Below are 26,223 nucleotides of genomic sequence, written 5' to 3'. Positions count from 1 at the left end.
TAGGCTACTCGTTTGATTTTTGCGTCGTGCATGTTAAATTAATTGATGTAAACTGGAGTCCAACCGTGTGCGAGCGTTTTTCTCTCAGCACCAGACTAACCTTTTTTTAAATATATAATATTTAACCAATGAAAGTATTAACAAGTGCTTGTGACTATACTTTGTTTTGACCATTTGGAACACAGGTTCTTTTTTTTCTCCATTCCCTGAAAAAATAGGAAACGGATTTTAGACAAGGTTTCCGCCAGGCTGACAGCGACAATATTCCAAGGTTTAACCATGACTATGAAACTGAAAATGAATCCTTTTAAATTTATTTTCTATGTACTTGAAACAATTCCCTCAAATTCCTTTGTCTATATGTGTTTATATATATATATATATATATTTGCCTTATGTATTACTCAACTGTGCACAATTTTTAAAAGAAATGTTTTATGTTCCGAATGAAGGGGTTTTATATGTTTTAAATACGTAGATGCATCTGATGGTTGTTTTTTCTAATTCAGGTATTCAAGTATTAAGGACCGTCACACGTGCCACTGAAAATAAGATGCGAGATACTGTAAGCAAATAAGTCTAAATCACTGTGCTTTGAAGAGATATATTTTCACAACATTAGAGACATATCACTCAGTGTTCTTAGTCAACATTAGAGACATATCACCCAGTGTTCTTAGTCAACATTAGAGACATATCACCCAGTGTTCTTAGTCCCAGGATTAATTGTGCTCAGTGGTGGAAATAGTTCTACATTTTTTCAGTATCAGTATCAATACTGCAATGTAGAAATACTCTGTTACAAGTAAATACCCGGTCATCAAAATGTACTTGAGTAAAAGTACAAAAGTATTGGCTCACAAGGTATCATAATGTATAGTGTATACAATTATATTATATTAAAATCTTTTGAAAATGGCCAGTGAGCTTGTAGATTGGCTATTTTCAAATAGCCAAACTTTAAATAGGACTAAATATATGTTTTGTAATAATAATTTAATCAATCAATCAATTGTGCTGTAATTCCACTGGAGTAAAAGTACAATATTTGCCTGTGAGTTGTATTGGAGTAGAAGTATTGAAAATTGGAAATACTCAAAGTAAAGTGAAAGTAGTTTCCACCACTGATTGTGCTTGTACGCGATCGTACTATAGTGCCAAATCCAACAGGATACATAATGCTGAACGCCATTGAGTCGTGTTTATGAGCCGTTTTCAAACATAGCAGCTATAGAATTCTTAGCCATTATATTGAGATAAGCATGCAATTACGTGGCAAAAATAAGTTATTGTCGCTCCACCTCCACCTCACTGCTTACGCTCAAAAGAATTAGCTTGTGGTAATGGAAACAAGGAAAATAGAGGTAAACGATTTTAGAAACTGCTGTGCTTTGACATAACTTGTAAACCTCATCATGTGCCTGCTCTGACATTGTTGAATAAACTCTGCATTCTGAGTCACCCACTGTTCTTAATGCGTCTTCTTTTTGCCAAAGAGGATGAGCACAGAGTCTTAAAGCTGCATTCTGGGATAGGACACCCACTGGTTGACAAGTAGTAGGCCTACTGTCCGAAACCAGGCGGCTAGCGTAGCATGGAGGAATAATCGCATCTATCTCTAGAGCCACAGATCTGACCACTATGCACATAATACTGGACAGACAGAAATGTGTTTTGATTGATTGAATACTTTATTAACAGTTTGCAAATGGTACAGTCATCTCCAGACTTCATATCATTATGGACATCTCCATATGCCATGGGCACAAAGGGGACACAGACAGAACACAGAAGGGTACACAACAACGGACACTCTCTGACAAGGACCCTGACTCGGTCTCAGACATATTTATAATTTTATATTAAGTAGCTTTTTGATCAATGAAATGTCGTTGGCTCGCCACCAGGTCGCGATAAAGTGCTGACGCAGAGTTTTAACAATCCATCCAGCTGTATAAAGAGCTCACCGCCAACAGATGTGGGGAGAGAGAGGGAGAGAGAGAGAGAGAGAGAGAGAGAGAGAGAGAGAGAGAGAGAGAGAGAGAGAGAGAGAGAGAGAGAGAGAGAGAGAGAGAGAGAGAGAGAGAGAGAGAGAGAGAGAGAGCAGTGGGAGTGATAGACAATCAGCTGCATCAATGGGGAAGCTTTCTTTCTTGGCAAGGGGGTGGGGCATCAGTTGAAAGACTGCCCCCTGAGTGGAGGCAGCAGCATCGAATAACCCCAATCTGGATCACACAACAATAATGAATGGAAACACAACGTAGCCAGCAAACTTCTGAAGCAGCTAAAAGAAGCAACTGTTTGTCAGGACTAGGATAGGAAGTTATCTGTTATTTTTCAGATATTATGGATTGGCCAGGTACACCCGAGCGCATTTTTGGAATAACAAAGCGGAACTCTCTTTTTTGTTACTTTGGGAGAAAGTAAGTTTCTAAGGGTAAAAGTAGTGGCTACAGTTGGATACACACTGTAAACGTAACCAAGTGTGCATGGCATTTTCTGACAGTAATATGAAACTGCTGCTTTGTCAGCTTTTAATCTCGCCTCTCAGGAGAGTGGCTGATTTGAAGTAATGCTTTGCTGAATGAGATTTTCTTTGTGTGTGTGTGTGCGGAATACCACAGAAAGAAGGTTACAAACTTTATTTCGAGTAACTTGAGTAGCACCTTTGTACTTTTGGGGGAAAATGGGGAATATTGAAAGTGTGGACGGCCATTCGGAGTCGATGAAGCATCACATAATGCCACTGAAAGTGCCAATGCCTGACCCCACGGAGCTGGAGGAGAAATTCGCCATCGTATTGGTAAGTTGAAGTTCTCAAAATGTTGTCATGTATGGCTGGCTATATGGTTTATGTGTGCTAACGTTATGTCAGTGTGTTATATCAACAAAGTAGGCTACTTTAGCATAATTGTGCAGCCTGATTGATTGTTTTGAGTCGTTCAAAACGGTGTAATATATGCTAATTATGGGTTTATGACGTTTAAACTGTAAAAGTTTCTAACCACACATCATTACAAATGAACTGCTGTCAGTGATTTGACATGGGAGTTTATGGTTCCGTTATTTGGTCTACATTGATTGAGTTCATAAATACGACATTGATTCATTGATTGTACACAATTTTTCCTTAAATGTTGAATCTGACTTGTTGATGTTTTTGAATGAGCCGACCTGTGGCAGTCAGTCCCACCCCCTAGTCTTTCCTGCTGTTCACCCCTCTCCTCCTCCTGTGACTGTGGTTCTTTTGTCTCCCCTAAAGTCAACTGTGCGCTTTTGACTGAAGTCATGAGCGCAGTATAGCCTATTAGCCTACGATTATTCCAACCAACTCCAAATAAATGACATTTCAAGCATGCTGGAATCCCTCGTCTACTTGTGTGCCAAGTCTTCTTTTTTTTTACCCGGCTTTGAAAAAAAGAAAGATGATAACAACATTTTCTGAATTCCCCCAAAACTCCCACACCCGAGAGAGAAATTGTAAACGAGTACCACCCCCTCTCCTCCGCTCTCACCATCTTCACTTCAAGCTAGACGAGCGTGCTTGATACTTCGTCGTGGGGAGGAGTACCGCGTTGGAACTAGCCGATCTGCAAGCTCACAACGCTGGTCTCAGCGACACGCTGTGAGCTTGTACATCTGCTATTTTCGGCGAGAAGATCTGGCTGGAGCCTAGAGTTGTTGTGTGAGCGCTCGCCGCTTTGTAATAATGAGCACATAGTCAACACACATCACACAGTATCACCCACTCTTCCCATTTGTCAACACATGGTAGTGTCAAGACTCAAGGGGATTCTTTCATACTCTGTCAGTGGGCCAAAAAAAAACCTGAAAACACTTTTGAATGCAACACCAGAGATTACAAAATCAAGATCTTTGTTGATATATATAACAAACATGGTGGACTATATGGACCTTGACTTTCATTTCTAGATGGTTTGATTTACCACCACAAAGTTAGAAGAATAATACAAATAATAATCTGGCCCCAGTGGCCCATTGGTCTTTATGCAAACTACAAGATCAAATCTACTGTAACTTTACAAGTTAATGCTGCTTGTTCAGCAAGTTGCTTCACTACTATGCTGTGATTAATTAGACATGCAGCCAACACCCTTGTATCACAGCAGGTGTTCTCAAAAACCTATTTTTCAGGCTTGTACTTAAAATACTGTAAGTTTCCTGGCCATGTATTTGATGTCAAACAGCAAGACAGGGTTTGCTCACAACTGTTTGTTTTCCATGGCCACGCCCCAGCCTTAATTTGGAGTCATTTAAGACCTTAATTACAGTAAGATGCAACAAAGCACTGGCATCTACTTTGTACAATTCTACTAAATCGTTGCATACTTTGTGTGGATCCTCTCACATGTGTTTCGGGAGAGCTCTCTCTGGAGTACAGCCATCAGTTTCTTGCCAGAGCTATATCAGCAACTATGGACTGAAGCCACGACATCAAGAGAAGCGCTCAGCGAGAGGACATTCACTGCCCTCTTGTTGACTGCTGTACTCAGTCTCAGCTATTTGATGATACACTGTGCCGCATCATAAGTGTCACTTATTATGATGATGACAACTCTTCATCACTCCCACGTGCGCGAGACACTGCATGAGTCAGTGGGTGGTCAAATAAAGTTATTTTTAGATCAGTATTAGTCGTCCCATATGACTATTGTCATATTTCTCTTGATGTTGGGCGGGACATTGCTTTTCTAAACTTAAGATATGTACTACTAGCCAAAAAACGCAGTAGACTTGATGTTTCAGCCATGCTTTTGCTTTTCTTCCATCTCCAAGTTCCTTCTGCAGCCTCTGGTAGCTCCAGATTTCCTTTACTTTGTGGGAAAAGACTGGGAATGCTTGTGTATTTTAGTGGCCTTATCAGACAATGCTTCTGGACCACGCTGACTCCCTCTTGTTGTGAGATAAAGCTACATCAAAGAATCTGGTCTTTGGTTTGGAACTGTTCAGGAAGAAAGCTTTCTGACTATAGCCACAGGTCACTGTGTCCTTTTCCTAACCAAACACATGCAAAAAAAACAACAACAACAACCTTTTGCGAGGTTCTTTCTTGATTGTTGCTTTACTGTGCTTAATCTGTCCCTCTTTGTTCACAAAATCATCATTTAGCGTAACCTCAAGAAAATAAACCTTCCATTCATTTTCCATGAATGAACATTTATAAACAGATAATAAGCCCACCCCACACCCATTGTGTTTCCGGCTTGAACGGTGGCGTGGCCGAGTAATGGATGACAGAGCGTGCAGAGAGATCCCACTGGGATGACAGCAGCCCGCCATGATGTCATGGGCGCAGTCGGTCTTTGCCAGTGTAGTAATATGACTGGGCTTAATGACTTTACCAGGGTCGCTCTGCTCTGCTCTTGCTCTGAGATGGGTGCGGGGAGTAGGAGGAGGACAGAGACCCCTGGGTTACATTAGACAATTTCATGCGGCTTCGCTAATAAAATGCCTGAGTCCGGCCTAACCGGCAGCATGTGCTAAAGGCATCTCCCCTCAGTTCTTTTGTCCGGCAGCCTCCGCAACAGCTCTCGGCTCTGTCGTCTGCGGCTGGAAACAGCTGCCCAGTGTCCCCCCCCCCCCATCTCCCTTTCCTTTTACAGAGGAAATTGTATTGTAGCCATTGGTCCGTTGTGGTCAGTTTCCTTTACAATTAGATCTTTGTTACTGCAGACTGCTACAATCCTAATAAATGCCAATGCCACCTAGTTCAGGTTAAACCAGTTATTTTCAATGGGCATGATGTGGTATAAATTAGGCTTAAACATACACGTACACGCGTAGACAGTGCCAAAGTGCACAGCTGGCCCTCCGTTTGCATAAGTTGCCTTTCTCCATATAGAGAACCTTTACTTATCCCTGAATCGTACGGTTTTGTGGGATTCAAAAAACCCAAATGGAACTTCTCACTCATTCGTCCAAGCTGTATTTCCCCGCCTTTTTTTATATTCCCTGAGGTACGTCTCTCTCTCACTGCGGGTCTGGCTTAGTATTAGCCAACCACCTCCTCCATAATAATTCCCTCCTTATCCCATTCTGACCGGGCACCCATTTTGGTGTTAGCATCATGTTATGCTTTAGCTATTGAAAAATAGCAGATCTACAAGCTCATATCGCGCCACCGAGTGGCGCGATACGAGCTTGTAGGTCTGCTATTTTTGAAAAATCGAAGAACGACTGACATTTTTAGAATCTGATCTCAGGTCCGAATGGGTTCATCAGACCAGTGTGTGTCCAGTGGAAAACCTCGTATGAATCTGATCTCAGGTCAGAATGGGTTATGAAAAGGATGCGTGATGGTAGTTGTGCCATTCTCAGAGAGGTGTATATGTCTGTCTGTATTGTGGAGGCCTCGGCTGCCTTGGATCCGCTTTCAAAGTGGTCCTGCGCGACTGCACCACATGGATTCCTGCGGTCGAGCCCAGGCTGAGGCCACAGCAGAACTCTGAGAGAGTGAGAGAAAGAGAGAGAGATAGAGAGAGAGAGAGGGAAAATTCCCTTTGAACTGGCTGTCTGCCACCGTTCTGGGTTGTAATGACTTTACCAACGTTTTGAAACGGCGCACGCGTATTTAAGAGATCTGTTTGCAGAGGAACTTTATGATTATTTTCTCTACGTGATTGCGATGGAAAACCCATCCGAACCGATTTGTCCCGAGTCCACTCAACCTGCCACATCATTATTTTTTCTTGAATACTACTGTGACATGGTGCTGCATCATGCACGTGGATGTGTCCATCCAATGCGACTCCTTAGTTCATGTTTTATTCTTCCAAAAAGAGAAAGCCCCTTTGTTTTTTGCATGAGCTCACTATTTGTATTTTGTAGGGTAAATAACAGCGGTGAGGGCTATACGTACCGGTTTTATGAGAAATCAAACCCAAAGTAAAGTTGCTGACCTAGTGACACCCCCGCCATTCCTTGGGAGCAGAGCATTAAGGGAGCCGTGAGTCAGAAGAACTCAGACGTGTTTGAGAGACGTCAGTCAAGTGGAACTAATGGAGTCAAGCTGTGTGAAGTGTTCAGGGGACATTAAGCCTAAATAATTTTCATTTGTTTGAGACCGGGGTTGACTTTTATGTATCTGACCAGATACCCCCTCCCTCCCTCTCTCTCTCTCTCTCTCTCTCTCTCTATCTCTCTCTCTCTCTCCCCTCAACCTTAAACACCACGACCACCATTCTGCTTTTGTAAAGAGAGGAGGTTTGTATGTGAAAAGGGGTGGGGGGGGGGGGCTGCATGCTCTTTGTTTGTTTGTTGTGCCCTGAAGTTGGGAGTGCATACATCTGGCTCACTCACCACAGACACCCAAAACAAAACACAGAGAGACAGAGAGAGAGAGAGAGAGAGAGAGAGAGAGGGAGAGAGGGAGAGATGGCCGTGATGTGGAAGAAGTACTCACATTTTGTACTTTGTACAAACGTAGTCACATTATTATGTTTTCATACTGAAAGTAAAAGTACTCATGTATTCATTATGCAGAATGTCTCATTTCACAAGTTTCCAAATGTATAGAAATTGCTTTGAAAATAGCAGATCTACAAGCGACGCGTTGTGAGCTTGTATAGATCGGCTATTTTCAAAGTAATAATTGCAGTGGAGTTAAAACAAAAGTACAATATTTGCCTCTGAGATGTAATGGAGTAAGTAAAATTAAGTACTAAATATTGAAAATTGGAAACAATCCAGAAGAGTAAAAAAATCCTCAAAAGTGTACTTATAAGTACAGTACTTGAGTAAAAGTTACTTTACACCACTGAGAGAGAAAGAGAGAGAGAGAGAGAGAGAGAGAGAGGGGGGGGGGGAGAGGTAGAGTGTGGGGGTATTATTGGAGCAGAGTGCACACACACACACACACACACACACACACACACACACACACACGCACAGTGCTAACTTGGTTTCATAGATGGGAGCACAGAGAGACAGACAGCAGACTTCAGCTCCAGGCTGTCCACCTGGCGCTCTGGCTCTCTGTCCGCAGGCTACAATTCCCCCCACATTGTGGGCTGTTGGCTTTATGGTCCGTTTTTAGTGCTTCTGTCCCTTCAAGTTAAACAGAGCATCAGTGGAACAGATAGAGTGCGTCCACAGAGCACATAAGTCGTGTTTGGGGACAGAAACTATCATGAGTTCCACCTGAGCGGTTGATTCCATTAAGCGAGTCGGGTCAGCTGAGCTGCTGGCTGTAACTCAAGAACCCAGAGGGACTTTCCTTTGTTCTTTGTCACTTATTTTACAGGTACAGTTGGTGGCACGTGTTCCACAGAGAGGACTGCTCTAACACTAATACGAGAACAAGACACTAATACTGACATTTAAATACTTGATGTAAAGTAAATAAATACATAGATAAGATAGTAATAAAGTATACGGGTAGAACTGCACATATGATAGATGTCTTAAGACAGGTATATCTTTAGCAGCAGTGTCAAACTGTGCAATAAGAGCAGAAGGAGTACATTTTGCAGCCCTAATTGCATATTTAGCTTGGTTTTGTTTTCGTTTCCATGGAAAGAGCTGACATATATACATATATGTATGGCAGCCGATCACAGAAAGAGCAACTTTTGTCTGACACGAGTTATAATATCGACATCAATGACTGACTGTGCATGGGGTGGTGTGGATTCATTTACTGCATGTGTGAAGAAAAAGTACACATGTTTGTCATTTTGTTTGTATATAGACTCTTGTGTTCCCGTGCACGCCGGTTTCCTCAGTTGTGTGTGTGTGTGTGTGTGTGTGAGTGAGTGCACGTGCGTTCAATCACGGCAGTGGGGGTTGGCATGCATGTTGCTCTGATGCAGCTGCACCACCAAGGCTCTAAAAAGGTTGGGAGAAGTGGTTTCCTTTCTCAATACAATGGGGACTCTGTCAGTCGGTGTTGTTTTAGAGAGGGGGGCCTCATCCCCTGGTGCCTTTTGTGCTGTTGCAGTCCTTTTTTTTTTTACGTGGACGCTGCGACAAGCTGCTGTAAATCCACTTAAAGAGCTAATGGATTACAGCTTCATGCTAACCGCCCCGCTATACACGCTGCACACACACCACCACACTGATGTAATTATTTATCAGGCATGCCTTACTTACATAAGCCCCCTAAAACTGTATCATCATCATCACCACCACCCCGTTCACTGCAACAGTGGTTCCCAAACCTTTTCATGTCGTGGACCCCTGAATCGACATTTATTAGCCCTGCGGACCCCCATTTGAAAACATAGGCCAGGGACCCCCATGAGAGAAGATTTTTATTACGGTTCAAGCAGTGATTCTCAACCATTTTCATTTCAAGCGCCCCCCCAGTTGGACCTGCATGACGCTACGGACCCCTCATTTAATGGCAAGTTTATCTCTGGGACCACCAATTTATATCAAGTTAATTTAACTCTGAGAGTGTACAAATGGAACCAAACGGATCCCGTCAGTTACAGACCCATGAGGGTCCATTTGGTTCCTGACTATCATTTAGGTGGGGACCCCCTGGAACTCCCTCAAGGACCCCTGGGGGTCCCCGGACCCCACTTTGGGAACCACTGCTTTACATAAGCCCACTAAAACTGTATCATCATCACCCCGTTCACTGCAAACAAAGTCCTCAGTGGGTCCTTTGACTCTGAGAGTGTACAACCTGTAAACTCAGTTACAAAATGGATAAATCCACACTGAGGATACTGTGCGTATCTCACATGGTTCTACTTCTGCTTCGGGGGTTATTTTTAGACGGGTTATTTTGATGTGATTTCCCCTCATATTCATTTTCTGTTACATTTTTTTGTTGCTTTTGATTATAGTCATAAGATCGTCAATGGCCGTCATGCATAAGGGCGTCCGAGGGAAACTTTTTCCTCGTCACATGGCCAGCGACTCAGTGAATGTCGTGTGAATGCCACTCACACTTCCCTTTAATTCCTTTATTAGAATTCCACTCTCTTTCTCTCAAAACCTTAAACATAAGCCCTAAAAAAACTATTTTCTAGGCCCAATTTATTTCTTTCTTTTTTTTCCTTTCTTTCTTTCTTTCTTTCTTTCTTTGTTTGTTTTTTTTACACCTGAACCTTTTCAGAGATAAGGATAATTAGACATGTTGTCTTTTCAGCTCAGGCAGCCTTCAACACTAACAAGGCAGTGTGTCAAAAGGCCGCGGCTCGGCCTGAGTTATTGAGGCATTCATGTACCTGCATTCCTCACATTCCCTTTGTGTATCATCCACAGCCCCGTGGCTTCCCCACCAGGCCGTGCACACGCACAGAGGAGAGCAAACAGGATGTCCGCCACAGTGGACCACTGAATGAATACCTCTGATTCATCATGGTCCTGGACAATTGTTTATAACCCATTGATAACCTTACTTTACTTATACCTTTGTTACATTTCCCCCCGGCTTCCCAAAACGTTCCTGTTTAGAAACACGCGCACACGTCACGTCATAAGGGCAGCACGTCAGTGACAGACAGTGTTTTGTCAGGTGGCATTGATGGAATAGTTTTTTAAGTGTAAAGGTCATTGTTATGTTTTGGACACCACAGTTGAGCTCATAGGACTCGATAGTACAATCCCTTAGATGAATCAGCACTTGGTTTTTAAGAGGTGTAAACGCTTCACTAGGGTCCTCAGGTGGGCACTCCTTCATCGGTGTTTCGTCGATAGGCCTGTTGTCCCAGCCTCCCAGGTGTACTCCCCCTGTGAGTTCATCCCTCGATGGTCATTTTGCAGCCCAGGTGGGGTCCTTTGACTCCTTTCCCTTGATCAGCTGCTGCTTCGTTTGGCGGCCTCTGACAGTGTTAATCGTTATTATCGTTGATCCTGATAAAAATCACATCCGTGTGAAGTGAGGGGGGCTAATATAATAAAGTCTAACTCATGTTGATTCGGTGATGTAATGGTGATGTAAAACAAACGGTGAACACAAACATTTAATGCCATTAACAATAAAGAGACAATATGATGTAATGAGTTACAAAATGACGTAAGTTTCCCCGTCATTGTCAATGTCAATGGCGTTTATTAAACAAACATTGAACTAAAGACAAACATTAAACCTGTATATAGGAGGGGCTAGCGCCCCTCAAAAAGAAAGAAAATGTGGCATTTTCAGTTTTCCTCTTTTTCGGAGCGCGAGTTTGGGGAACATCTGGCAGTTCTAGAAGGACCTGTCCTTGACATTTGTGCCTTTATCTCTGGCCCGGCTCAAAACAAGCTGGGCTTCAAAGGACCCTGTGATGATAATTGACTTGTGCTATCACTGCTGTTGATCACTCCCACCGCATCCCTGAGCAAATAAAATGAGTGGTATATGTTCTGTTTCGCTCCTTAAAAACACATACTTTATCAAAACGTCTTTCAATAGTACATTATTAGTACATGGATTGTGTGGAATGAATAGTATAAGCTACAGACAGTCACGGTACAGTAGATCAGCGTAAAACAACATCTCGCTGGCTCTGTAGCAATGGAATGGCCATTATGGTTGAGCAAGGTCATTATACTAAAAGCTAGGGGATGGTGGAAAAGTTACTTCTCTTTACAGACTGACTCAGAGGTCGTAGACTCGGGGCGGCGTGCCCATGGGAGTGATGGAGGTGGTCCAGAAGCAGAGCAGGCTAGTGAAAGAAGGATGGATGGTGGGTGGAGTGGAGTGGAGTGGAGTGGAAGGAGGACTGGAGGCTCAGTAAAGCAGAGCAGAAATGGATGTCAGAGGCTTCACACGTCACACGGCCACATGTATATGTGCTGCTGTTAACTGCTGCATCAACACAGTGACGCGGACAGTTTACACTCTGATATGTGCTGTAATGGCTGTTTGCAGCCCTCAACTCGAGTTGTTCGTCTGTTTAGGGGGATTGCATAATGTTGTCTATAGCCTATTATTAAAGTCATTTATGGTTTTGGTAACTGTGAGGAATTGAAATTCACGGCTGTGGGGAACACTATTTCCACATCAGTGAGAAAACGAAATGGACACAATCTTGGCTGTGTTTATTGTGTTTGAGGCGGTTGGAATGTTTTCACTTTGGATTTACAAGTCAAGAATGTGGTTTGGCCACTGCTTTATCTCTATGCATTTAAACGGAGTGCATGCATCAACCCCACTAGTTAACCTGTTATGTTAATATCTTAGTGTCACAACAGGACTTAATTTATGTTTGCTCTGTAAACAAGGACTGGCATGGTGGGGTGATAAAGGGCCATGAAGCTCCCATTACCAAATCCTCTATTCTTCTGCTCTGCTCTGGCCTCCCTCCCTCCATCCTTCCCTCTCTCTCCCTCCCTTCCTCCGTCCCTCTTATTGGAAGTGAGGTGGCAGGGCCTACTCAGTAGACCTCTCTGGTACCCCCAGCGTCTTTGTGGAGGACTCATGGCTTTTGTTGTGATTGCCTGGTTCGGGTTACCTCGTAAAAGAGCGACAGGGCGATCAGATGTCGGCTCAGAGAAAAGGGGGCCAATGTTTTCTCACACTCCGCTCCGCTGCCCTTAGTTCACCAAGGTATTTTACCTGCGAGCTGGAAAAACACTAACCATCAACACACACACACACACACATAACATAAGACAAACAGACATACAGATTTGTGAGTGCACACGTAATAGCCCCCGAACAAACACAAAAGTCATTACTCAGGGCGGTTTTTGATTTCCTGAAGAGCTAAGGAAGTCCCTGCAGTCATATGGCGATGAGCGCGACGACAGCCGAGGTTCCTGCCCCGTCTCCCCTCATTGTATTTCACTGCCAAGGAAGAGAAGAAAGCCAAACAATGGCCCTGGAAAAGGATGCTATTGGGTGAGAGGCCAGCATAGTAAGTGTATATCTTTAGCCGGTGTCAGGGAGGGAGTTTGATTCGCTAATATTGTCCTAACCCTTTGCTTCAAAACGACGTGAACGATGTCTTTGCTTCGGGCCACACAGCGGCCTGGTGAGCCTCACCACCACACATATTCACAATGTAAGTCGATCAGATGAGCATAAGTACTGTATCGTTAAACAGGGGTACAAAAAGGGAGGATATCTGTACATTGCCCGAGGAATTCACAAGCTCTAATCTCAGTTACTTAGTTTTCCACTTTTTCCGCTCCAAGTGGAGACATTTATCTTGAGCCACATCTAGTCACCTCTACTCTGGGTTTGTTTTCCACCATCGCGAGGGCTTAAATTGTGCTCAGTGAAAAATGCAAAAAGAAAACATATTCAGTCTTGTGCTTGTGTTATTTTCTTTCCTTGGGCCCAGTTTCTGACAGGGACGAACGGCTTGATAATTTTCCTGTCCTTGCCAGACAATACCCTTCATCAAGGCGTAGGACTTGTCTCACACTCCACTGGCAGGACCACAGTGTTTTCCTTTGGGTGGTTGATTTGTCGTCTGAAGGGAGCTGCTGTCTCTCATACAGCCTTGCTGCTCGTTCAAACAGAAGCTCAGAGTTGGAATGGAGTCCTCCTATGAGAAGTACTCATGTGTATTATTTATATTCTTTGCAGTGTTGTTTCACATTGATTATATTATTAGAAGTGTGCCTCGAGGTCTTATATTCCTGGACGCCTCCAGGAAGGAGGGAAGCTTTTTCCAACTTAGACTAGCAGAAATCAAGTTCAGTCCACAAAGTGGAGAAAGTGATTCATGCCCCACGGTCTGGACTATTATTACTCACTGTATGTATATACTGTCGTGTGTATCTGCAAAAACGAAGAACAAAAATATTTTATACTCTTATGTACCTGTACACAAGACGTAAGGATAAAGAACTCATTTGAACCTCCTCCCTCTCCAGTTTGCAGCTTGTCCAGAATGCCACCGCTTTACTCCCTGACTGGCCCCCGCCGCATGTGAAAGCGGGACCGCGTCACCCCTATTCTGGCCTCCCTTCATTGGCTCCCAGTCAGACACAGAGCTGATTTAAAGTTGTATTATTAGGTTTTTATTGTTGTTTTTGAACGTTCACTCACCTCGTATCGCTGAGTTACTGTGCCCCCCTCCATGCATCTAGGTTGTTAGTTCTTCTCACCAGATGCTTCTTATTCTTAACATCCAGGGTTGAAGCAAAAAAGTTGATGATGCTTTTCCCCACCCTTTTATTGTTAGGGCTGCTCCTTCTCTGGGCACTTTTAAATCAAGACTCAAAAGGCAAGCACACCTTTTCTCCCTGGCCTTTTAACCCTGCCAGATCAGTGGCCTTGCATTCAGAGTGTCAGCCCTGATACTGGGGGGTCGGGGTTCGATCCCAGGCCGGGTCATACCAAAGACTATAAAAATGCCTCCCTGCTTGACACTCAGCATCAAGGGTAGGATTATGGGTAAAGTCCCTTAAACATACTAGCGTCTTGTCCAGGCTCGGCAAGGCTTGCTTTATTTGGACCCTTCTCCATGCCATGCACGCACGCCCCCCCTTTTCCCTCTTCTGTCTCTCTCTTTGTGTTATCAGTTATAGTTATGCAGTTTTAACTTTAACTCATGTTTTTCTAACCTCGTGTTCTTGTCTGCTATATTTTATTCTGTTTATTCACATGCTGCCTGTAACAGCACTTGTTGTATTAAATGTGCGTTATTAATACAACTGACCCGACTTGACTCCCTGTGAGCAGACAGTCTATGACAGACTGTCTGGGGTTCTGCATCTGGACATCTCAACGTGCTCTGTCCATCAAATGAATGTGACATCTTTACCCAGACCTACCCACTCCTTCCATGCTCTGTCTAACTAATGACAACACGGTCTGGCCTCTGTAAAGAAAATCAACTCCTACGTGTATAAAAGCTGAGACTTTTGACCACGTTTGACCACCAATCACTGGTAGATTTGTTCAGCTGAATTTTCAATTGCATTCCATTTTATTATAGTGCCGAGTTTTCTCAAGACACTTTCCATATAGAGCAGAGACCCGGCATTGTCCTCCATAAAGGTGTTCCTTTATAAAAACAAAAAGAGTATAATCCCACCTAGTGAGGTATAGCTCAATGTGACTCATAGATTTACACAGATTTAGACAAAAACATGGCACTTTGTTGGGTCTATATCTGTGTCTCTGAATTTACCGCAGACATTTCAGAGAAAATAAACCGCTGTCGCACGCCTGGAAACGATCCAGGGACGACTTCAGACAACACACCGTGTCTTCTGCTGCAGACACAGACTTCTGTTTTTCTCTTTTTTCCTCCCCAGTTTTATTTTGGTCTTGAAGCAGAGGAAGGTCTGTAGATAGGAGGTTCATGTCGAGTGAGTAATGTGCCATTTTGGTTCGGTGTGTACACACTACAGTATCTGCAGTGTCTTATCCTGCCGTCAGTGCTGAGCTGTGGGATGGGGGGGGTTGCATCCTGTTCCTCTCATCCATTTGTCACTTTTAACTTTACGTTGTTGGTGCTTCTGGCTGGGGTTGGAGATAATAAACTCTGAGAGACTGAGTCCGACTGTATAACAGCAGCAAGATAGATGATTTGTTGTCCTTTGAGAGGAAAATCATTTCCACAGCCTGTGCACAGGAGTAGACTGTGCATGCCTCACTCGAGACACTCTTTTACTTGCCTTTATTTCATTTATTTGGCAGGGACGGAGCACGTTAAACTGAAATAAGTTGAGCCAGAGTTCTGATATGTCCCCGAGCAGACTAAGAAAACAGAATATATGAAAACAATCAAAAAAGCATTTGGGCGTATGTGGCACGCAGTACAAGATGTGCATAAAGTATAGTGATAAACGAACCTGCATGGTAGAGTGTGTTAATTCAATACAGTTGTACTGTACATCTTCTGCAGCGGTTGGAGCGGCAGTCTCCCTGCTCTTCTATTGAGACGATATCAATCTCACCTACTGTACCCGAAGTGGGCGTTCCGTCATACGGTCATATAGGCGTCTCAGTGGAAGACATTATTTTGTCTGTTTGAGTGCGGAATTGGTCAGCACGGAGACTAAAAACACCAGAGAAATACACCACGATGGTGTGTGTTTTCCATCACCAACCCGTCACACGCCCTATATGTACAGGGTACTACATCATATGGACATTTTGTCCACATCGTGCAGTCCTAGCGTGCGTGCGCGATGCTGCACATGTGTTACTTAGCACCTAGACTAAGCCTTTTCCCGGGGGAAACCCTGACTTGCCTAATTTACTTACATCCATACAAACACACACACACAGCAAGAGCAAGGCAAGAGAGGTGAGAGTGTACAAATGGATCTTTACCCATTAGTATTAGTAGTAGTATTAGTATCGTTGTTAAATGAACGACTCAGGATTTCACCGTGTAAGTGAGCTCTCCATCATTTCGGTGTGGTTTCGGAGGGCTGTGCGTGACTTGATGGCTCTCCTCCCCTCCTCATCTGGCTCTCCTCCCCTCCTCGTCCGGCAACTCGACACCAAGTCTGCCACTCTCTCAGACTGTTGAGTCTTTAAAGATCTCAGCCCTCCATTTTTCTCAAACGTCTCAAGTATCTGTCTCTGTTTTAGGAGTTGAGGTCCTTTCCATTGGCCGGTCTAGTGTGTCTCCTGTGCTCAGATTCTTTCCCCAAAGATCCCTTTGTCTCCATTATTTTATCCTTCCATGTGTTTCTATTCATGGTTCACTCTGTTTCTTTCATTCTCCTTCATGTATTCTTTTTGCCATTACACTTATGAAGATCAATGTATTCTCTTTTTTAATATATGATCGTTGTCAGGGGGGGGTAGAACAGAATACTTGGAAATATGTCTTCAGTCAAACAGTACTCAGACAATATACTGTACATTAAATCACAAAATACATAGTGTTTTGTTTTGATGACATTATTATACACTATTGTGTTATTTTTTATGTTTTATATTGTATACATGTATAGGACCACATTGAAGTCCCAGGATGTTTTTCTGTTTGTGTTTAGCCTTGATGTCTTACTGTACCATGTGCTGTTTACATTTCTGACTAATAAAGTATTCAATCAATCAATCAATCAATCAATCAATCAATCAATCAATCAAAAGGACAAACACATACACAACAGCACAACAATACACATGTCAATACTTGTACAAAATAAAAAGATGGAAGGCATGTTTTATTTATCTTTTAACTTTCAACACACATTTGTGTATTTATTTGTATCCATATTGTGTGGATGCCAAAAAAGAACACAATTTAGTCATTCATCATTATCAGTTAACTGTCAACTGAAATGTCATCTGACTGTGCCCTAAACTAGATAGGCAAACTACGATATGCAAGGCTGTTTTTCTCCTCACCTGACACCTGTTATGTAAAACACTGACCATCTGTGTCTTGGCTAACAATGAATGATTGGGAATATGGTGATGATATAAAACAGAGAAACCAGTAGTTCTGGTTCATGTGCAGTACTCTGGGGTTGTTTTCAAGGCTGATATTGTGTGCCTCACAGCACCAGGGGACACATATTGACCCTGCCCACCAGTCATTGTTAGAAACGTTCTATTGCGAGGGGAAAGAAAATAGCTCAAATGTCAAAGGATGGGAATGGCACAGCACCAAATCAAAACAATGCTGCACATTGAATCCTTGTCAACTTGAGATCCCAGGTTGACGCAGAAACGCCTTGCAGAGAAGAGATTATGTGGGCAAGATGGTAACAAATATCAAACATTTTTGTCGTTGCTGTGATATTTGTCCCCTTCCAAAATGATCAAGTACACAGGCTACATTTTCATACTGCGTCCTCCATAACACTACCTACTTCTAAGCTTCTTGTAAACACAGGACGTTCAAGATTATATCACAGAGGGAGAAAGTGAAATGAAATTAGCTAAATTGGGTTACTTGGCTTGGCTCAAATTACCCAAATCTAGCCAGAAAGGAAACATCCTCTCTCTCCCTCTTGCCTTGAAGCAGAAAGGACCGCCTCTCTTCTCTATGCCCTCAGATCCATGTCAACAGCCTTTTCCTGATTTTCAACAGCCGTTAAGCACAGCGCTCATCTGATCAAAGTAACACCTGTAGGTGCATGCTTACAGAACCTGAGGCTATAACTGTAACATGATCATGTTTAGCGCATCTTGTAATGACACTCATCTATTCTGAAGTAGTTGGAAGAGTAATCCTTATACATACAGTAAAATGTGGAATGACTTAAAACCCGACATGATGCACTGCAATTTGAACATATAAGACTTGGTGTCTGTTTGAGAGAATCTTCTGCTGGTTTGTATTTGTCTGGAGTCTTGGTATTGAATTAGTGAAATGAGTGAGCCTGTTTGCCCCCAAGGTCGTTTCTTAATATTCATGCCTGGCCAAGAAAAGAGATGCTGCAGCTGATAACCCGGGCTTATCACAACATTTATCAGTTCCGTCTTCATGTCCGAGCCAAATGCATGTCACATACTGTAACCTGGACTCTATTATTATACCATAAAACAACATCCACTTTGAAGAATTGGTAGAATATCATAATAATTACTGCATCATGGATATATCGGTATATCTAATGCTGGGCTGGCTGCCTGGAGCCCCGTCACCCAAGCAACCATTCAATCTAAATGCAACTGTTTCACTTCATGCATACATAATGCTACCAGTACCAGGAGCAGAACTGCTGTTGCAGTTGTTGCATAATACAAACATGTCATTGTTTTTGTGTAAAATTCTAATATGTAGAAAATCTGGTGCTCTCTAGTAAGTAAGTAAGTAAGCCATGCCAAGCCATGAGGCCCATAGGGCAGGAGCCTAGATTGTTTCTGTAGCGTGAGGCAGCTTGATGTACAAGTACACCCCCTGGACATGACATGGGTATGTCGCAGGGACCCCCAATCCGACCCAGGTTGACACTCTAACCACAAGGCCACTGAGCTGGTAAGCCTACATCGATGTACTGTACATATGAGCATTTGTCAGTGGTTTCTGGACTGGTCCTTGCTCTACATTCTGAGAGACAGACAAATATGAAAAAATAAACATACCAACTGAGACGTCACCTTTGCAAAGCACGTTCACCATCCAAGGTGTAAAGAGTAAAGCCTCAGTTATAATTTCCGGTGTTCTCCGCCTCAAAATTTCTGATCGACAAACTCACAACGTGTTGCATTACAACTCGTTGTGAACTTGGAGCATGGCTATTTTTGACACATGACACCGCCATACGACAGAGTGTAGATTACGCATAAGATTCTGATGTAGAAAAAGTCCCCCTAGGAGAGATAAGTGGGAAGAGGAGAAAAAGAGAGAGAGAGAGAGAGAGAGAATTTATAGCAAATTTGTAACGATTATAAACAGGACACATTCCTGCTGTAATTCTGGACATCTGGAATGCATGGTGTCTCTGTGTTCTCTGCTGTGTGGGTTTTGGAAGGCAAGCCATGTCAAAGAGCCCTAATGTACCATTCTGTCTCTGGTTTCCACTACAGTCGGAGGCGGAGATAGTTTTGTCAGGCCCTTTATTGTACTATTTTTGCAGCCCTCCCTTAAATAGGCTTGTCTCTGACCTCCCGCAAAGAACTGGTGATTACAGTGGCTGTAAATATGTGTGAAAGTGTTCTTTTTTTTACCGCGCCAGCGAGAGCAGTGGTAGTCATTATTGTGATGTAAAGTCTTTATTCAGGTTTGGTCATTGTGTGTGTGTGTCGGTGAAACACAACACCGTCTTATGTAAGTCTTCCCGGGGTAGAATGTCTGAGTCAGTCAGTGGCAACCGCAGTAGTTAGCCTACTGCACAGAAGCATTCTCTCGCTGTCCTCATAACTCCAGTCAACAACATCTTTCACCATCATCACCCACACTGCGGCCAATTTGGCATTAAAAAATGGGGCGGGGTTTCCCACTCCATGAATATGACGCAAGACAGAGCAATGGCCACCATTTGAATATGGTGAAAGAAAGAAAGAAAGAAAGTTCACATGATATTCCACCTCTATGCGTCATTGTGTGAGTATACCATTGGAAAAAGTATATGAGCTGTTTCATCTATCAACCACATGCTGGCAGCACTCATGTTAAAATGCCCATGAGAACAGCATGCCCTGGCTGGGCTGCTGTGCTAAAGTGGCAGTGTGCTGCATGGCCTGGACGCGGGAGCCTGAGTTATAGCTGGGGGTTAAAAGTCAAGCTGACTGGCAGTTTGTGGCGAGGGGCTCGGGGGCACAGTCAATGTGAGTGTAAACGGGGGGTCCATCCTCCTGGCGTTTCTTCAAAGGGAAACGCTGAGCCGTTCACTTTCAGTCCGGAGGTGGCGGCCGGTCGGTCGTCCTCGTGTTTTTTTTTTACACTTTCTCCAGCTCTAGGATTTCCACGTTGACCCCCTGTTTACGAGCTCCTGCCATACACTGGTGTAATTAGTCAAACGCTTATGTCACATAGTTTGTGTTTACGTTTAGAGTGGTCGTGGAAAGCATAAAATGCTTTAAGCGGGCTGGTCTCGCACAACACCCATTAGAACGTTAGGCTTTAATTTGAGCCATAATAAACTGCTTACCTCTGTGGGCCTCTCATGTGTGAAGAGATCTTTATGGCTGGACAGATGACAGCTCTTGTAATAGGCCTTTCCTGCGATAGCAGCCGCTGTGGTTTAAAAGTGCAGAGCAGCCTGGACGGTTCAGACGCCCCGAGCGTGCGAGAGGAGATGTGGATGATCGCGTGTGACAGGATGCCGAACGTCAACACAGGAAGTGAGGTCACGATGCCACAGCTAAAGTTTGGGGAGAGAGTTTTGTTTTGCTCCGCTGCCTCTCCAAAAAGGCCACAAAGTCGGTCACCGGCGCCACTCCTGTAAATAGTAAGTCAAGCAGTAAATAAATGACATTGCATTTTGGTTTTGTGTTCATAGAATTCCATGAATCTGCCTCCAGACAAAGCCAGGCTGCTCAGACAGTACGACAATGAAAAGAAGTGGGACCTAATCTGTGATCAGGTACGTCTGCGTGATTTCATAATAAGACACAACACATTTTTCCTTGTCTACCATTGTCTCAAGTTCAATGTCACCGCTTCTGACTTTCCACTTAATGACTTACTTTGTCAAATGTCTGCTGCTCTGTACTTCAGGAGAGGTTTCAAGTGAAGAACCCACCCCACACCTACATCCAGAAACTACGAGGTTACTTAGACCCAGGAGTCACGCGAAAGGTCAGTGTTACCACCAACCATTGATATGCATATGGAATGTTGACAAATCCTCTCTTATGGGGGTCCCTCCCTGGCACAACATATTGTAAAGTGGGGGTCCACAGACAAGACAATCAGTTTCTGTGACATGAAAATGTGTGAGAACTGAGAACCACTGTTACCTTTTTTTCCTCAGCTACAGTATAGCTGGCATGATATGAATTCAAAAGTATTGTTTTGCACTTGATATTTTTGTTCTTCTTGAATCTTAATCTTGATCTAAATAATACAGTATATAACTCTTGAGATCTTATCACCTAAAGATTCGTATTTGTCATGGGCAGTGCATAGGGTTTTTGTATTCATTTATTGTTTTTACAGACAGTCTCTCACTCTCTCTGCTTTGATGATGTGTTGCAGAAGTTCCGAAGGCGGGTCCAGGAATCTACTAAGGTCTTGAGGGAGCTGGAGATATCGCTGAGGACGAACCACATCGGGTAAATGTGTTCTCATCTCTGCCCCCCACCCACCAGTTTCCCCAGCAGCAGCAGACATAGAAGAAAGTGACATAGAATCACACCACCATCCATAACTTCCTCCTCCTACAGTATCTCCACCCTCTAAACCCGTTAACAGGCGTGGATATGATGCCCATTTTATATAAGGGCAGCTAAACATCTCCTGAAGAGCGACCTTTACTGTGCTCTTTCCCGTTGTGTGTGTGTGTGTGTGTGTGTGTGTGTGTGTGTGTGTGTGTGTGTGTGTGTGTGTGTGTGTGTGTGTGTGTGACTGTGTGTGTGTGTGTGTGTGTGTGTGTGTGTGTGTGTGTGTGTGTGTGTGTGGACCCTGGAGGTTTTTTCCGGTGCCCAGAATCTCTCCTATTGTTCGGTCTTGCCAAGCTCTCTCCCTCGTCTCCCCCTCGTCTCTCCCTCGTCTCCCCCTCGTAGAAGCTGGTGCTCATAACACCCAGATGGTAGCCATTGTGCTCGTGGCTGGTCCACTCCCCCAGTCACTGCTGGAGCAGGAAGCTCTGTTGTGTGTATGCCAGAGGGACAGGAAGCCTGCTTGACTACAGCTGAACCCAGGCTTTAAAACGCAAATACCTTCATGTATATTATTCTAGCTTTTTGTGTTGTTTTTTTTGGTGGAAATGAGTACTACTTGATCATACCACATCACATAAAGTATGCAAGAGTAACAGTACTGCAAAAGTAGCAGATCCGATCATAAAGCTACACTATGTAACATTGCAGGCCTGCTTGCTCAGGGGATGAATTGAATGTTGACCTTCAGGTCAAAATTTGTGTCAGATCTAGGTGAGACATGACCTTTTGACACGGCCTAAATGTCTGATTAGAAGAGCAGGGAGACCAAATACAACCACCCCAATTGTATAAATTATATTGCATCACAGTATCATAGTCTACCATACAGATTAGACATTTATTTTATTCATTAAAAAAATTACGATTTATTACGATTATTATTACTGTTGTTGCTATTAACAGGTATATGAATATACGTACATACTGTACATTACGATTTACAATTTAGGCGTTTAGCAGATGCAGAGCGACTTACATTAAGCAAGAACAACAAGCATGGCAATACATCATATACATAAAAAAAGTAGTTATCATGAATCAATGAAACTATGCATATATACTATATAGTGCTATGTCTACATATAAAATGCTATAAGTACATAAAATGCTATCTAAGTTACATAAGTTGAGCCTTTGCATACGCCTGTAAGGTCGTCGGGGCTATAGGGCAAGTGCTACGGGCCATGGTGGAGTCTGAAGAGGTGGCTTTTCAGACTACGGTGGAAGATTGGGAGTGAGGCTGCAGTTCTGATTGTAATGGGAAGTGCATTCCATAGTTTGGGAGTTAGAAGGGAGAAGAGTTTGGGACGTGTGGAGCGTTGTCCCTGCGTTTTTAGTGAAGGTACTTCCAGCTTCCCGCGCCTACATAAATGTTAATAATAATAATGGATAACATTTTTATAGCGCTTTTCTATGCACTACGTGCTTACTCAAAGCGCTTACAATGGTCCATTCATTCATACATTGGGAGGTGAAGCGGCGAACAGTCGACACCAGCGTCCTCACTTCCCACATTCACACACCAATAGTGGCAACCACTGGAGGCAATGCAGGGTTCAGTGTCTGGCCTAAGGACACTTCGACATGTAGACAGGAGGAGCCGGGATTCGAACCGCCGACCCATGGATCATTGGACGACCTGCTCTACCTCCTGAGCCACAGCCGCCCATTTATGAATGTACTGTAAAGTGTAGGCGTACATGTTTGTATGCCTACACTATCGTTACCCAGGCGGTACAGCGTGTACCATACACTACAGTATGTAGTGTATGGTATCCATATGCATGTCACCATCAGGTCCCCATGATGAATGTGCTGTAGCAACATGCCACTTCAGTCCAGAGAGAGAGAGGTCCGAGGCCGCTTTGATTTCCCTTCGTAGCGTTCACAGTTTGCCAAGAATAACTCATTATTCCGTTTAGCGTCATCAATAAAAGTCCATTCTAATGTACTTCCCAGAAAGATTCACAGGCGAAGAATAGGACGGCTATTTTCAGAAGGCTTGGGCGGGTTGGATTAAGCGCAACAGAGCGAGGCCTGTTTATAGTGTGTGTGTGTGTGTGTGTGTGTGTGTGTGTGTGTGTGTGCGTGTGTGTGCGTGTGTGTGTGCGTGTGTGTGTGTGTGTGTGTGTGTGTGTGTGCGCGTGCGCGTGCGAGTGTGTGTTGTATGTATGTGCGTGAGTGCATGGATCTGAATGTGTTATTTCTCAGATCGTCAAGACAATCTGAAATAGCATCTGGTTGGACAGGAAAGGATGAAGGGGGGTGGGGGGGTGCATGGAGATGAGTGAGGGGTGAGGGGCTGGGAGGGAGGGAGGGAGGGAGGGAGGGAGGAAAGGGGGGCTGCTAGACAGGAAACTGATGATCAAGCGCACCTCCCCTTAACCCCCCCCCCCTCCCCCCCCACTCATTCGTGCCTCTCTACTCAATCTCACTGCCTCATTCCTTTTCCTCTGTTCCTCTTCTCACCCCCCCCCCCTTCCCCCCACCCCCGCCCCTTCCTCCCCTCTCTGTACCTTTTGGCAAGCTTGTGTTCCTTTCTGCATCTACCCTTGACCCAGCATTGGACAATCTGGGGTTTATGTTACCGAAAAGAGACGGTCCCTCAGTCGTGAGACAGACAGAACTGTCTCAGTCGTGAGACAGACAGCACTCCAGGTCTATTCTGAGAACCTTTCTACCCCGGCGTCGTCCCCGTGGGGCTTTCTGGAGGAGGGAGGGGTGGGGGGGGTGGGGGGGGGGACTCTTTTGGGGAGGCAGACTAAATACCGTGGCTGTCAGGAGAGAGGGGTTCGACCTGGGCCGAGTCCTCGCAGCCATATGCCTCCACATTCTTTCTCTCATCGCAATGGGAATTCCTTTGTTTGGAGTTGTACTTCTCTCTCTCTCTCTCTCTCTCTCTCTCTCTCTCTCTCTCTCAAGAACAGCAAAAAGTTAAACCGGGAGGAAATCTGAAGCCCCGCTCTCGTTTACTTTCCATCGCATTCTTGCCAAGTTCTCTCTCTGTGTGTCAGGTCAAGGAAGGAAGGGAGGGAGGGGGACCCCCTTCTGAGCTGCGTTTAGCAGGACGATGTAGAGTCCTGCATGGCGGTTTCTGCAGCTCCGAGGAGCTGGAGAGACATATGCCAGTCCTACAGTCCTACTGCATCTCACACTCTCGAAAGTGTGAGAAAATATCCAATCTACAAGCTCACAACGCGCCGCATTGCGACACGTTGTGAACTTGTAGATCGGCTATTCATGGTGCACAACTAAGAATACATCACCCTTTAATTTCATCTCTCTCAACTCTCTCCATATTCCCTCTTATTTTATCTTGTGCACACAGAAAGATCCTGAGTGTTAATCTCACTGAGTGAAAAAAGTGACAGCAATGGCCTCTCTCTACCTCTCTCAATCTCTCTCTCTCTCTCTCTCTCTCTCTCTCTCTCTCTTTATCTTATCTCCATCCCAGCCTTATCACCACCCTTCCATTAAGTGGTGAAATCATGGCCTAAATGGTGTGGGCGTGTGGTTAATGTGGTGTTTAAGGTTTAATGTTTGTTTATCTCACGCCCACGTGTCAGTTTACAAATCTTAAACACCTGAACATTTACACTAGCCATGAACAAAAGGAAAGTGGGGAGATAAACGCGAGATGAGTACGCTAAAACAGTGCTTCTCACATGAGTACGCTAAAACAGTGCTTCTCACATGAGTACGCTAAAACAGTGCTTCTCAAACTGTTTCAAGTCAAGGACCCCCAAATGTATACGTGTTTGGCCACGGACGCCCATCTGAAAAGGTTTTGTACCAGTACCAGGGCTCCCCAGATAAGATTTATGTAAAAAAAAAAAGAAGAAGAAAAAGACCATGATTCATATAAATTGATTGTGATGCTAATATATTAGCTACTTTTGCTAGGGTTCTTAAAGTTCTCAAAACCCCCACTTTGAGGGCCTAAAACAGCAATGGTTACGTTTTAAAAGGAACATTGTATTTGGCATTTGAAAGACTTGTTAGGAATGTGATGGTTCGATTTGTTCGTGTTAAAAATGGTGTTCCATATGTTAACTTTTTCCTTCACGTCTCACGCTCACAGGTGGGTCAGGGAATTCCTCAACGATGAGAACAGAGGTCTGGACATCCTGGTGGAGTACCTCTCCTTTGCCCAATGTGCTTTCATGTGAGTACACACGCACACACGCACGCACTCACACACACACACACACACACACACACGCACACACACACACACGCACGCAGAGATGGTCTTACTTTATGTCACACGCATAGAGTGAGACCATCTCTCGACCTCCACATAAAATGGCTCACAAATCTTTGGACTGTAAGCTTTGGGAAGTGGACAAAAGGTGACCAATGGACCCAGAGCTCACGCTGTGTGAAACCTAATGAACTGCTTGCATTTATTTTAATACGGTGTGTTCTTTGGACGAGCTTGTTGTTGTGTGCCTTGCTGCATACTTGGCAGACTGAATGTGTTGCTATAGACACACAGTGTGTAGCATACAGACTGAATGTGTTGCTAGACACACAGTGTCTGGTGTGTAGCATACAGACTGAAT

The 26,223-nt window shown here is 44.0% G+C and overlaps 1 protein-coding gene across 5 annotated transcripts in view; it reads left to right on the top strand.

Moving 5' to 3' along the window:
- The first annotated feature begins 2,254 nt into the window (after positions 1-2,254).
- fmnl3 (formin-like 3) overlaps positions 2,255-26,223 on the top strand; it is a 72,625-nt gene continuing 48,656 nt past the window's right edge. For all 5 annotated transcript variants that reach the window (XM_080764522.1, XM_080764519.1, XM_080764520.1 and 2 more), the window contains exons 1-5: positions 2,255-2,803; positions 20,776-20,859; positions 20,994-21,074; positions 21,474-21,550; positions 25,740-25,823. In XM_080764522.1, coding sequence (XP_080620648.1) covers positions 2,687-2,803; positions 20,776-20,859; positions 20,994-21,074; positions 21,474-21,550; positions 25,740-25,823 — 443 coding nt within the window. In that variant the 5' untranslated portion in view covers positions 2,255-2,686. The remainder of the gene's footprint in view (positions 2,804-20,775; positions 20,860-20,993; positions 21,075-21,473; positions 21,551-25,739; positions 25,824-26,223) is intronic.

This window comes from Protomyctophum bolini, assembly GCF_963924005.1.
Source record: "Protomyctophum bolini genome assembly, chromosome: 5".
Classification (NCBI taxonomy): Eukaryota; Metazoa; Chordata; class Actinopteri; order Myctophiformes; family Myctophidae; genus Protomyctophum; species Protomyctophum bolini.
The sequence above is the reverse complement of the archived record's forward strand: the minus strand, read 5'-3'. Positions and strand labels throughout refer to the sequence as shown.